The sequence below is a fragment of the Abramis brama genome (assembly GCF_963993115.1).
Source record: "Abramis brama genome assembly, chromosome: 1".
NCBI lineage: Eukaryota > Metazoa > Chordata > Actinopteri > Cypriniformes > Leuciscidae > Abramis > Abramis brama.
The window spans coordinates 12,062,096-12,077,272 of NC_139963.1; the positions used below are offsets into that span (position 1 = coordinate 12,062,096).

At 43.5% G+C, this 15,177-nt stretch overlaps 1 protein-coding gene across 1 annotated transcript in view; it reads right to left on the reverse strand.

Moving 5' to 3' along the window:
* Window positions 1-15,177, reverse strand: part of mgat5b (alpha-1,6-mannosylglycoprotein 6-beta-N-acetylglucosaminyltransferase B) — a gene marked incomplete at its 5' end in the record, with an annotated part of 135,946 nt that overhangs the window by 79,793 nt on the left and 40,976 nt on the right. The window contains one exon of the mRNA XM_084111143.1: window positions 8,420-8,529. Coding sequence (XP_083967269.1) covers window positions 8,420-8,529 — 110 coding nt within the window. The remainder of the gene's footprint in view (window positions 1-8,419; window positions 8,530-15,177) is intronic.

Below are 15,177 nucleotides of genomic sequence, written 5' to 3' on the forward strand. Positions count from 1 at the left end.
GTAGATGGAAAGGACAGGCAGTCACAGTCTGATAACACTCTTCCACAGTACAGTAGCTTCGGTGTGGAAGACCAGTGGGATCTGAACGCTCTCGGCTTTAATGAGGCTTTGGGAGAGTCCTCCCTATCTTCTTCCATCTCCTCAACTTCCTCTAAGCTTGCTTTATTAGGTATTATGAAAGTGAACTCTTGGCCTCATATCTCGTACTTGTCTGAGTAAGGCTTGCTCTGGGGCTTTGTTAAGAGCTCTGTACTGCTTTCTCTTCACTAGGGTAGAAAATTGCAAACATCCCCCCTCTACTTGATTAATAAACTCCCATCTCTCACTGGTAGCCGGTCCCAGTCAGCCTAATTAACTTAGAAAGATGTTGTTCTTTGTGAAACAGGCTACTTCAGATCCATCAAGAAGCAATACAGAGAAAGGAATTATGGGCTATTTTCCTTGATTATGAAAAGATATACTTGAACCCTTAAACCAAAGGACGTCCACTGGCTCTTGTATTCTGTACCCATGGATTATTAATTTAGGAGATTCACTCCATCATCCTGCGTTTGATACTCCCCAAACTTTGAAGAAATCCCTATTGAAGTCTCTTTGATTGCAGACTCTGATATTTTGGAAACCAACAAAGAAATTTTCGAAATCTCTTTTGAAATGAGATCTCAATGCCGTCTAGGAGAAACATCTGAAGTATTAAAGTGGTCTAATTACTGACTTTACTTTTGTATGGGCATATCTATAAGAAAATAGCTATTTTTTGAGGGAAGTCACCAATGCTATATTTATTTGCTAAAAAATACACTAAAACTTTAACATTGTGTAATATTATTATAATTTTAAAGATCAGTTTTCAGTCTTCAGTGTCACGTGACCCTCTTTATAATCTTCATATAATCTAATCTGCTGTTATTGGTGCTCCATTATCAATAACTCATCAATTAATGTTCCATGTTATTACAATAATTCTAATAATATTTCACAATATTATGTTTTTACAGTATTTTTGATCAAATAAATGCAGCCTTGGTGGACATAAGAGACTTCTTTCAAAATCATTAATACATCTAGTAACACTTAATTTCGATTGTCCACTTTAAACATTCTACTAACTATAAGTAACTTTGCAACTACATGTTAACTAGCCGTTAGAGTATTAGTAGCCTGTCAGTTTTGATGCTCATCAAAAATACAAAATACATTTTTTGATGCTCAAAAAATACATACTGACTTTTGTCACGGGTGGTTGCAGGCAAACAGAAGAAGATGAAGAAGATGAAGAGTTTCCTTTGTCTTTTTTATTCAATCAAACACAAGGTTTGCGAGTAAAACTAATTATTTTGTAATAAAAAAAAAATGAATAAAAGATTGCAAAATTTTTTTTTTTTATCTTTTTAAGGCTCAAAAATAAAGAAGTTGATAAAAAAAAAATGATCTGCAGTGTGTGTAAATCTATGAAAACCTTTATTTTTCTTTGTGCATTATGAACACTTTTTCATCACAAACGCACAAATTTTGCTCTCTTTTCTGCTGTCTTTTTTGCAGGTCTAAATATTTTGCTTGCAAGTTGAAAAGTTTTGCTTGCGAATGAAGCCGTTTCTCAGTGGGCGGTCTCTATCAACCAGGGATGCGTTTCCCAAAAGCATCGTAAGCCTAAGTAGATCGTAAAAACGATCGCACGACTGATCTTAATATTACGGTCTGTTTCCCAAAAGCATCGTAACTTAAGTAGCACTTGAAAATCATCGTAGATCTACAAGTGCTCTGGAGTAATCGTACATCCCCAAGTGCATCGTAAGAAGACAGATTTATGAGGACACCTCCAGGACAACCGGCAGATTACACCTTTAACTTTATTCAAATGCAATGTGATTATAATATAAGGTTTTGATTGTACGTTATTGTACACTTTATTACTCATTTTTTGTTTAAATGCATGTCTGAAATAATTAAAAAGGGCAGAAAAAAAATAGAATTTCATTTAATAATTTTAATCTAAGGGTGTATTCACACCAGGAAAGTCCGCTAGTTCACTTGCTTTCGGACCAAATACATGGTTGATACATGATTTTTTTTTTTTTGGTGTGGTTTGCTGTCACACTGCCTTTTTTGCAAGTGAACCAAAAGTTGTAAACAAAACCACACGTGTGCTAAGGTCGTCCATTCACTGGACAGAGATTATCAAGCAGGGAAAAGCAGGAAGTGCAAAAACAGGCAATTTTGGAGATCTTTCGTAGTGCAATTACACAAATTATTCTTTTACTGATTTGGTGTCATCAGCTACTAACGCAATATGAAGAAACTCATGAGCATCATATGATACAATGTCATCTATACGATGTTGTACTTAGCATTTTGCGAAGACGAAGATGTGCTGCAAGACAGTTGTGGCGGAGAGAGCATGCTTTAAACTGATTTAGTTCAAACATTATTAAAAACAAGTGAACAGTCAGTAATACAATAAGAACAGATACACAAATTACAAGCAGAGATGAATACTAAATAACAAAGTTACAAAGTCTAACAGTAGTATTCAGCTAGCCTATACAGAAATTAATAATTAAGCCTAAATGTAAAATAACACTATTTGTTCACTGTAGAAATTAAATATAGTTTAATATTTGTTAAAGCTTTTTTTTATATTTTATTTATTAACATTAATGACACAGACAACAGTAGGAATATTGGGTGTCTGCTGTCACTTTAAGACCGAGTGCACGGACCGAGAAAAAAAAAATCTTTTTATTGTTTCTTTCTCAGCTATGAAATAACCTAGAGAATACTTGCTGAGACGGGTATTTAGACGAGTTTTTTAACATCATTTTGGGTGTATGTGTCCACAGGAATCAATTCGGTGTTCGAGCGCTATCTGAAAAGCGCTCAAAAATATGACCCAGTCAAAAAAGGCACAGTGCTTTTTGCAATTGGGTCGGGTCATGTTCACCACCTCTTCAGCCGGGTCTCGGTACGGTTGTTTGGTCCGCACCCGAGTGCGAGTGCTGTATTCACACCTGCCCAAAAGATCCGCACCAAGGGGGGAAACGAACTTGAGTTCGTTTCAATCGAACCAAACAAGACGTGTGAATACACCCTAAATTAAATGAATAACATTTTTTTTTTTTTTAAAACTGTCAATGACTTGCTGACGTGCATGAAAACCAGCCATTTCTTGGTTGGCCAAGTATTGACAAGGCCTTTTCTTCCTCTGCTGTGAGAAGGGAAGACCCATTGGTCCCACCACCTGTTTTATTAAATGTGGTCCTCTGCAGAGCCCTTTTCCTTTTAGCAAGGCTGGCAGAGTCCTGCACTTCTTCCTGACCTCCTTCTCTGATCTTTTAATTCCCCGTTTAATTCCGTTCTGTAGCAATATCCTCTCAGATTTTTTTGTTTTTGTTTATTTGTATGACTGTCCTTAAACCTGCTGAAAATAATACGTTTGTATAGCTCCACTTAAATAAAATTAATCTCCTCTTTTTTGAAAAATGTTTTTTTGGTTCGGCCATTTTGCTGGTGTCTCCACCCGTAGGTTTGTGCTTTTATAGATTATTGGCCTCATAGAAACTGCTCAAACATCTCAAAATACAAACGTGTGCTACAATTACCAGCCATTCTACAAGGTGACATTTCAGCACTTGGCAAACGGACAGCGACTCTTAAGTAGCACTTAAAGCACAGCTGCGTTAGATTGTGCTAAGTGCGTTTTTTTGTGAAACGCACATGAAATGAACACGAACGTTCGTAAAGTTGCTCGTAGAAAATCCTCGTAAGTGCTAAGATCCATCGTTATCTGGAAACGCAGCCCAGGATGAAAGGCCCTTTTCTATTGGTCAGCCTGGATTGAAGTGACAGGTTGGCCACGCCCACTACGTTTTCCCGCTGCTGCTGCGTGTGAAGAGCAAGCGAACTTGAAACATGTCGAGCAATAGGTTGTTTTCTGAGTAAGATAACTGATTTAATGTCATAAACTCAGTGACAAGTGAACTGAATATTTATCTTCTTATGCTCTCCCATTTAGATACTTAACCAGTATGCTAAACCAGTGAAGTCGGGCCAAAGGGTCTGGTTTAGGTAATCATATGTCTGTCATAACTTCTAGGTCATTTCATTACTGGAACTGTGATTGTGCTAGCAGGAGAGACGTTATATTGAGTTTGAACAATATTAGGCTTACAAATTATAATGATAATATAGGTACATAAAATACATAATATAAATTAAGTTTTATAAATTATTTTACATGTTTTCTTTCATATATATATATATATATATATATATATGATTCAATTGTATAACATGCACTTATCTAGAAAGACAGGTTTTTATAGATATTTTTCCAAGCCGTTTTTAAAAAAATGTCTGTTATGTAAGTGTATTTTCATATTCATATTTATTCATATTTAATCTTAAGTAGAGATAACGCTGACTGTCAGAAAAGAATCCGCCTGTCGCAGTGTGACTTGCTACTGTTATGTCTCTAGAGCACCAAAAGTTAAATAATTTAAGTAAAGAAATAACAGTGATTATAATCTGTGATCAATGTGACTGGATGCCCACTGAAGCTAAGCAGGGCTGAGCCTGGTTAGTACCTGGATAGGAGACCTCCTGTTAGTGAGGCCAGTAGGGGGCGCTCACCCTGTGGTCTGTGTGGGTCCTAATGCCCCAGTATAGTGATGGGGACACTATACTGTAACAAGCACCGTATTTCAGATGAGATTTAAAACCGAGGTCCTGACTCTCTGTGGTCATTAAAAATCCCATGGCACTTCTCGTAAAGAGTAGGGGTGTAACTCCAGTGTCCTGGCCACATTCCCTCCATCGGCCCTTGCCAATCATGGCCTCCTAATAACCCCAATTCACTGAACTGGCTCTCTCTCTCTCTCTCTCTCTCTCTCTCCACCTATAGATGGTGTGTGTGTGAGCGCACTGGCGCTTCTGAATGTTATATATTTGTTACATCAGCAAATTTTGGAATGTTTGGAAATGTCAACTGATATTTTCTACTGACACGCTACAGCAAAAGATCAAAATAACTGGCTTAAAACCAATTTTTTATACTATTGGTGGCTCTGGCTGCTAGCTATTGCTGTTGTGTTGGCTAATAAAATCTATTCAGCGGTAAAACTAACTACAGACTGGTTTAGCCAACGTTAAGTGTTTAAATGGGAGAGCATAAGAAGAGAATAATTCAGTTCACTTGTCACTGAGTTTATGATATTAAATTATCTTACTCAGTAAATGACCTGTTGCTCGACATGTTACAAGTTCTCTCGCTCTTCTCACAGACACACTGCGCGGCAGCAGCGGGAAAACGTAGTGGGCGTGGCCAAACTGTCACTTCAATCCAGGGTGACCAATAGAAAAGGGCCTTTCATTCCTGGTTGATAGAGTCCGCCCACTGAGACACGGCTTCATCCGCAAGCAAAACTCGCAAGCAAAAGATTTAGACCGGCAAAAAAGACAGAAAAAAAGAGAGCAAAATGTGTGCGTTTGTGATGAAAAAGTGTTAGAAATGCACAAAGAAAAATAAAGGTTTTCACACACTGCAAATCATTTTATCAACAACTTTATTTTTAAGCCTTAAAAAGACTTTTTTGCAATCTTTTTTTTATTTTTTTTTATTACAAAACAATTAGTTTTACTCTCAAACACAGTATGTTTGATTGAATAAAAAAGACACAAAGGAAACTCCATAAGAAAAAAGTTCCAACACGAAGTTAATCACAAGAATCCAAATAATAGGCAAACAGGTAAAGCAACACACACAAAAGGCTAAGTTTACACGACAACGATATGCTTAAAACAGAGTTTTCCGCGTACAGGCGACACCGTTGTCAAAACGATCCCCATTCACACGGATCCGCGAAAATGACTAAAACCCCAGTATTCTGCTGCCAGGCCATTAGATGGCGATGAAACCCTATAATGAACATGTAATACGCATGTGCATGATGTCATTGTTTTCAGAGATTTGCATTTCTGTTGTTTACACAGAGACTTGCACTTTGAAACCCGTTTATAAAGTTATCATTTTCAGGCACCCAAAATGCCGTTGTCGTCTAAATGAACGACCAAAATGCATAAAAAGTTTTTAGTTGAAACCGGTGTCGTGTAAACAGCCCCTTAATGTAAGAGTGACCGGACAACAAACAGAGGAAAAGGAGGAACTTAAATACTGGCACAATTAAAGGTAATTAACGATACACAGCTGAAACAATCAAACTTGACGGTGACCATGGTAACAAAAGAGTGGCAGGAAAATCAAACAAAGTGTGACTAATGAAAACAAACTGAATGTCCATGAAAACTACAACAGAATGAACATAACTGTGACAACTATAAGTATATTTCTAAGTACATGTTAACTTATTCTGTTAACCCTAACCTATCAGGCTACTAATACTCTAAATGAGAGTTAGTCGACATGTAGCTGCAAAGTTACTTTACTAGTTTACTAGAATGTCTAAAGTGGACCATCAAAATAAAGTGTAACCAAAAATAATAATTATAATTATTCCAAACATTGGACATGAATATACAGTATATTCTGATTGATTGTCACGGTGTGTCACATTTTCACATTCATTGTGAACAGGCACAGTCACTGGAAACTGAGAACACGGCGAGTGTATGACTTTAGATCAAAATATATTTAGTATTGTCAAGTCAAAACTGAAATATTACAATCAGAAATGTCATTAAAAACAACTTCAGTAGCACACTGATTCAAAAAGAAAAGTTTTCTTAAAGTAAGCAGAGTTTGAGAAGAATCATTGTACCTTCTGTCCAAATGGCAGAGCAGAAGTATGAATTATGTTTGTCTTGCATTAGTAGCTTAAATAAACCTCCCACACATCTTGCACATATGCTCGCTAAAAACCAGCTGGAAATCGACCAAACTCTGTTGGCAAACTTTAGAGATATCTAAACCTACAGAGGGCCTCACTGAACAAATAGCGGCAAGAGATGACTGGCATTATTGCGATGGAGTTCAATCAAGTTGCATTAAATAATAAATAGCAAATGTGTTGTCCTGCAAAATGGCATTGAGCCCAGACCTCTTCATGGCTCATTTTAAACAGCATTTTTAATATGATTTTGGCTCACTATAAAGAGACTAAGGCGAGAGTTTTTGGTGAGTTTATCAATCTTGTTTGCTGTTTTATGTAATCAGGCAAAAAATGACTTAATGGACTTAATTTATACTTAATTTAAGTATAGACACAATGAGACTAGTTTTATAGTATAATATATATACAGTATATATTATTTTCTGTTTCTTTGAAGGGGAGAGTACTATAAAAATCATTATCGTGTCATAATGCCAACATGTGTGTGTGTGTGTGTGTGTGTGTGTGTGTGTGTGTTTAATGCATTTGTAAACATTTTAAGGAACACTGAATATCAATGCAATTAATCTCTAATAAAGGTTGGTTTAAAGCACTTAATTTATGACATTTTCCCATTTTGCATGACCAAATCTAAAATGAGAACTATTTACTAATAACCAATTAACAATTCCTTTACTAGGTAATTAAATAACAATAACTGTTGATTACAGTGACAATGAATGAAGAACTCATTATATATAGCCTATTATTACATGGCTCTGTGGAATACTTGATTCTGATTGGGTAATGGTTATGTTATCCCCGGTAACAACTGCTAAAAATAGATAACACGGGCTCATCCAAAAAAAAAAAAAGAATTTTTTTTTTTTTTTAAATAATTAAAAACCACATTGTGAAAAGTTGAAGTCTCTTCCTCATTACCTAATTAAGTAACTTCTGTTCTGTCACTTGTCAGATGTGATACAGGGAAGATGTGTCATTAATGTTAGTTTTTATTTTAATTTGCAGGTTTTTAATGCAGTGCCGCTTTTTAAAGTTTTCTTCGTCACAACAAGTAATCCTGTTATGCAGAAGACATCTTGAATGCATTCAGTGTGTTTCCTTATTTAAAATGAGGTATTTTCACCAAATCTCCTGTGCTGGAATTGATTTGTTAATAAAGTTATGTGATAAAATGTCAACCCTGTTGTCTGTGTTCTGTATTTTGCTTAATGTATTTATGTTTTTCATACATATTTTATTTTGGGACAGGGAGAAATAATCAATTGCTTCTACAGCGTACAATTTTCAATTGGACCAACGACAAGGTTTGATAAACTTAATTTTTCCATTGGCTCAACATATTATTTCTGAGCCCATGTTAACAGACTACTGCCACAATTGCTAAAATTCAATTCACAGAAACTGAATTAGGCCAATTGAAAATGTTTGATATGTTTGGTTGCCGCCCCAACAGCAACAAAATGGAACCTATTTGTACAGTGTTGATAATATTTTGATATTAAAAGTATCCAATTTGTGTTGTTTTTTTTTCTTTCTACAACAACCCTTACAATAAGAAAATCCTCAATCACCTCTGCCTGGGATGTTAGTCTTCTTGAGAATCTGCTCCATTCGTATAGCCATGTCAGACACGTTCTGGGCGATGGCCTGGATTCGCTCCACCAGACCAACCGGCTGAAATCTGGAGAAGTGAACAGAAGTGAGAGAGAGAAATGATGCCCAGCTATTAAAGAAACAGTTCACCCAAAATGAGGCTACTTTGATAATAATTGATTAAAAAAAAAAAATAAGCATGACAGTATAAATCACAATCCACTTTGTTGTATGCAATAACCAGCTCAACAACATCTCATTTAAAGTTCCACAGAATAAAATAAAAAGACTTTAGAATGACATGAAGGTGAGAAAAGATGAGTTTAAATATGCATTATGGAAATGAGGCACATCTTACAGTGTCTGTAACTAATAAATATGAGAAATGAGAAGGTACACGGTCTAAAGATGCATCCTCTTGCTTTGACTGAAGCAGACGTGTCTTTATTTATTGTGGAACTGAATTGCAACATCCTTGAATAGTGCGATTACCCATTGGACATGCTAATTGCTTGAAATATGCTTGGAGCATGAAATAGCGATGCTTCTGCACTGACACCATTTACATAGATAGATAATGAAAATGACACACGGCATGTTTAGGCCTGGCCCTGAGAGAATAACACATTACAGCAATTAAGCCAGTAACTTAATTCCCTTGTTGTTGAAGCCTAGAAACGATCCGAGAGATTAAAACAACTGGGTTCAAATGAAAGGGAAACACTGCATCATTTAACTGTTCCAGAGGTGGATTTTTAGAAGATTTCACCACTTGTTGTTAAATAAAGCTGACACTGAAATGGCCTTGCAATGTTTTAAGTATGCGTTCATTATTTTCAAATGCCTTTAATGTGTCATTATGTATTGATAAAAAAATAAAATAATGATTTTTTTTTTTTTTTATTAATGATAATTGACAAAAGAGTAAAATAATCATTAAATATTTCAGTAACTCTTTACAGTAAGGTTTATTTTGTAACATTAGTTAAAGGTGCACTAAGCGATGCTGGGTGACGTCACTTCTTGTTGACGTTCGAAGTATTGTCGAACAAAACGGAGGCTAGCTCGACCCTCCCTCATCCTCATCCCGTCCCCGTCCCCTCCCCCTCCCTTCCGTGCTTCCTGAAACAATCATGAACCATTTCGAAAAAACAAACTGGATTTACCCTGTCCAGCAAAAGCAGAGCCACCTGAATGTCGGATTGGAAGCCCTTCTGCCGACGTAGTTCTCGCCACCTTTTGAATGCTTTTCCGATGTAAATTCGGGACTTCGCGTTCCTTCTCTTTTTCCCTATTCTTTGTTATTTTTTCATCGGAGCATCGTCTCTTTGGTCGTGTGTCGGCCATATCAAAATTCTCAAGAATATACAATTTTAATGTTAGTCGATGTCGTTGTCTAGGACATCTCTCCTCTAGCTAACTTCCCTCTTCATGCTTCTCTCTCCTCCACTCCCCACACCCCCCTTCATGTGCACGTGCAATAACCCCCCAACCCCCACCCCAAAATCATTCTTGTCGGTTATTGGCTGGAACACTGTTTGTTATGTTCCCTTTCGTGGTCACTCCGAGTTACGTCGGATGACAACGATTGGGGTTTCGCCTAGAAGCCTATCACCTTCGAGTATATAAAACGAGCCAATGGCAATGAAATGCCATGGGTCTGCGGAATTTGCATAGCGTATCTCCGCCCACCGCAGGGGGTATATAAGGAAGTACGCTGGCAACATGCAGATATGTTTTCGCTTCGGAGCCGAGAACTTCTCCACTCCACGCAAGCCAATTCTGAGTTATTCTTCTCATCCCTTCGAGACGAGCGAACTCTCCGATGTTGGTGTGACGGCGATTTCAGCGAGTGCACACTACCCTGCTGATCTGGTCAGTGATCTGACAGATTTCTGTGATTTCTCCCTGTTCGCTTCAGCATCCGCGGAGTTTTTCCTCTCACAAAAAGAGCATTGCACGTGGCACGTCTTTTTAAAGATGCCTCGCCCGTGCACTTCTGGTTGTGGTCGCGATGTATTCTTTGCTGATGGGCACAATCTCTGCTTAGCGTGTTTGGGCATTGATCACGCTAAAGCAGCGTTTGTGGATGACTCATGTTCTCATTGCGGGAACATGACCATCTCCATGCTGCGGTCGAGACTCAATGAGCTCACCAGAGCGAGAGTCCCCCTACCCACACCCCGATCTACTGACTCCTCGAGAGCTAGTACTTCGGCTGGTGGCCGGGGTGACCTGAGGGTGACTGTGTGGGACATACCGCCGACACGTCCACGGTCCACACACCCCTCTTCAGCATCGGTACCCGCGAGTGTTCAAACGGAGCCCGCTGGTCCCTCTACGGAGGCCCCGCGTGTTTCGTTTGGAGCTCCAGAAGAGGATGCAATGTCGATCACTGCATCACAAGGTGGGCGTGAGTCCTCGGGAAGTGAGGGTTCGGCTGTGTTGCCACCCTCGGGCGTGCCAGCATTGCCCGAGTCTGATCCCGAGCTGACTGCCATGCTTTCCCGGGCAGCCGCGGCCATTGGGCTCGAGTGGTCCCCGCCATCCGATCCAGTGCGCTCGCGGCTGGATGATTGGTTTTTGGGAGCGGCCGCTGACACTCGTCGCCGCCCAACCCCAATTCCATTCTTCCCGGAAGTGCATGAGGAAGTCACGCGGTCCTGGAAGGCTCCCATGTCTTCCCGTGATCGTCCGTCGGCTTTCTCCGCCTTTCCTCCCCTCGATGTGTCCGACAAGCGCTTCATCGCGTGGTGATCCTAAGCACCCATCCAAAGCCTGTAGATTTTCGTCCACTATGGTGGCGAAGTCTTACAGAGCGGCGGGACAGGCAGCTGCCTCTTTGCATGCCATGGCCATCCTGCAGGTCTACCAGGCCCAGATGCTCCGTGACATGCACGAGGGTAGGACAGACCCAGGGCTCTTCGATGAGCTGCGCGCCGCCACCGACCTCGCTCTCCGAGCGACGAAGGTGACCGCGCGCTCCCTGGGTCTGGTGATGTCCACAGCTGTGGTCCAGGAGCGACATCTCTGGCTGAACCTGGCCGATATGCGTGAGCCCGAGCGGACTCGTCTGCTCGTCGCTCCCATATCCCAGGCCGGCCTTTTCGGCGGTGCAGTCGAGGACTTTGCCCAGCAGTTCTCGACCGCCCAGAAGCAGACTGAGGCGATCAAGCACATTCTGCCCCGACGCTCCGCTGCTCAGCCGTCGGCAAAAGATGAAAAGCGGTACGTCTGTGGTTCGTATGACCCCGCTGGTGCACTTTCTGGAGGCCTGGCTAGAGCTTCCCAGACTGTCCCGCTGGGTCGCGGAGATTGTCCCTCCAGCCGAGATGAAGTCCGGCTTCTACAGCCCTTACTTCATTGTACCCAAGAAGTCCGGTGGGTTACGGCCAATCCTCGACCTGCGCGTCTTGAACCGCTCCCTTCACAGGCTGCCGTTCAAGATGCTAACGGCCAAACACATCCTCCAGTGTGTGCGGCCGCAGGATTGGTTTGCAGCGATCGACCTGAAGGACGCCTACTTCCATTAATCTCCATTTTACCTCGACACAGACCGTTTCTACGGTTTGCTTTCGAGGGGCAGGCATACCAGTACGCGGTTCTCCCTTTCGGGCTAGCCCTGTCTCCTCGCGTCTTTACGAAGGTCGTCGAGGCAGCCCTTGTTCCCCTCCGGGAACACGGGGTTCGCATCCTGAACTATCTCGACGACTGGCTGATCCTAGCTCACTCTCGAGACCAGGTTTGCGAACACAGGGACCTAGTGCTCCGGCACCTAGCTCGTCTGGGCCTTCGGGTCAACTGGGAGAAGAGCAAACTCTGCCCCGTGCAGAGGATCTCTTTTCTCGGTATGGAGATCGACTCGGTCGCCATGTGCGCGCAGCTTACGAGCGAGCGCGCGCAATCACTGCTGACTTGTCTTCGTCAGTTCGAGGGCAAGAGTGCGGTTCCACTGAAACTTTTTCAGAGGCTCCTGGGGCATATGGCATCCGCAGCCGCAGTAACGCCGCTCGGATTGCTTCATATGAGACCGCTTCAGCTTTGGCTTCGCGATCGAGTCCCGAGGTGGGCATGGCAACACGGCACGCTCCAAGTCCCAGTGACTCCAGCCTGCCGTCAGACCTTCACCCCGTGGACGAACCTCAGTTTTCTATGGGCCGGAGTTTCCCGGCATGTTGTTGTATCAACAGATGCCTCCACCACGGGCTGGGGCGCCATGTGCAATGGACATGCTGCCGCGGGCTCCTGGACAGGACCCCAGCGCCTTTGGCATGTCAATTGCCTCGAGTTGCTGGCTGTACGTCTCGCCCTGCACCGCTTCCATGCGCTGCTCAAGGGTCAGCACGTACTAGTCCGATCAGACAATACGGCGACAGTAGCGTACATCAACCGTCAAGGTGGTCTACGCTCCCGCCGTATGTCGCAACTCGCCCGCCACCTCCTCATATGGAGTCAGAAGCATCTGAGGTCGCTTCGAGCCATTTATATCCCGGGAGACCTGAACCAGGTGGCCGACGAGCTGTCTCGGCTTCGGCCTCTCGCTGGAGAATGGAGACTCCATCCCCAGTCGGTCCAGCTGATTTGGGATCAGTTCGGGGACGCACAGGTAGACCTGTTTGCCTCCCACGACTCGTCCCACTGCGACCTGTACTATACCCTGACCGAGGGCACGCTCGGCACGGATGCATTGGCGCACAGCTGGCCGCGGGGCCTACGCAAGTACGCGTTTCCCCCAGTGAGCCTTCTTGCGCAGACCTTGCGCAAGATCAGGGAGGACGAGGAGCAGGTCATATTGGTTGCCCCGTATTGGCACAACCGGACCTGGTTCTCCGAACTAGTACTCCTCGCGACAGCACCTCCCTGGCCAATCCCTCTGAGGAAGGACCTCCTTTCTCAGGGACGGGGCACCCTTTGGCAACCTCGTCCCGATCTTTGGAACCTCCACGTGTGGCTCCTGGACGGGACGAGGCAGGTTTGAGTACCCTACCACCAGCGGTGGTGGCTACCATCACTTCCGCTAGAGCATCGTCCACGAGACATGCCTAAGCGTTGAAGTGGAACCTCTTCGTCAACTGGTGTTCTTCTAAACATCAAGAACCCACGAAATGCCCGATCAGTGTCGTGCTTTCCTTCCTGCAAGAAGGGTTGGAGCGAAGGCTGTCTCCCTCCACCCTGAAAGTGTATGTTGCCGCCATTGCCGCACATCACGACGCAGTTGATGGTAAGTCTCTGGGAAAGCACGACCTGATCATCAGGTTCCTGAGGGGAGCGAGAAGACTGAATCCTCCTCGTCCTCCCCTCGTACCCTCTTGGGACCTCTCAGTGGTTCTAACTGCCCTGCAGAGTGCTCCATTTGAGCCTTTGCAATCAGTAGAGCTTAAGTTCCTGTCTATGAAGACAGCGCTCCTGGTTGCATTGGCCTCCATCAAGAGGGTAGGGGACCTCCAGGCATTTTCGGTTGACGAAGCGTGCCTGGAATTCGGGCCGGCTAACTCTCACGTGATCCTGAGACCCCGGCCTGGATACGTGCCCAAGGTTCCTACCACTCCCTTTCGAGACCAGGTGGTGAACCTGCAAGCGCTGCCCTTGGAGGAGGCAGACCCAGCCTTGGCACTGCTCTGCCCAGTACGCGCCCTTCGTGCTTACGTAGACAGAACGCGGTGTTTCAGGACCTCAGACCAGCTCTTTGTCTGTTATGGTGGGAAGCTGAAGGGAAAGGCTCTCTCAAAGCAAAGGTTATCCCACTGGATAGTGGATACCATTGCTTTGGCATACCAGCAGCAAGGTCGTCAATGCCCCCTTGGTGTGAAAGCCCACTCCACTCGTAGTGTGGCTTCCTCTTGGGCTCTAGCGCATGGCGCCTCGCTAACAGACATTTGTAGAGCTGCAGGCTGGGCGACACCAAACACATTCGCGAGATTCTATAATCTCCGAGTAGAGCCAGTTTCTTCCCATGTACTCGCTTCAACCAGCCGGTACTAGATTCTGCTCAGGTGTCTTCGCTTGCTCGCCATTCCTCTCCACGGACGGGATACGTGCGATTATCTTCTCAGGTGAGTCTGATAAGCTCTGAGTTTCCTCCAGCACTGGTTACGTCAACGACTGAGTTATGCCAATCTGCCATAATGCAGCTTTTGCGCTTGACTAGGTGCCTCCATGTGCATGGTCCCCCCTCTGGGCGACCCCCACATGTGTATTCCACTGTAAGTCTCTTTTGAGCGTGTGTCTTTCCCTTGGCAAGCCACCTTGCCACCCCTGGGGTTTAAATATTCCACCTGCGGCTGGACACCTCAGTGATACTCCATATGCATCCCTCTGGATCATATGTGTCTCTCAAGTCCCCCCCTTAATGGTTGGGCGTAATTGCATATTTCTCCTGAGATATGCTTCCCAGTGTACCTTGGTATTCCTGTGTTGGGTAGGACTCCTTCGTTCATGCTAGTCTCACAACAGGGAGCTCAGACTTACGCAGGGCACTGGATGACAGCCGAGGTGGCGTGATTAGACTGGAACCCCAATCGTCGTCATCCGACGTAACTCGGAGTGACCACGAAAGGGAACGTCTCGGTTACGGATGTAACCCTCGTTCCCTGAGTAGGGAACGGAGATGTTACGTCTTCCTGCCACTTCCGCTGTATCGCTGAAAAATGCCTGGGTCCAATTTCGACTCCTCAGCGAAGACATATCTGCATGTTGCCAGCGTACTTCCTTATATACCCCCTGCGGTGGGCGGAGA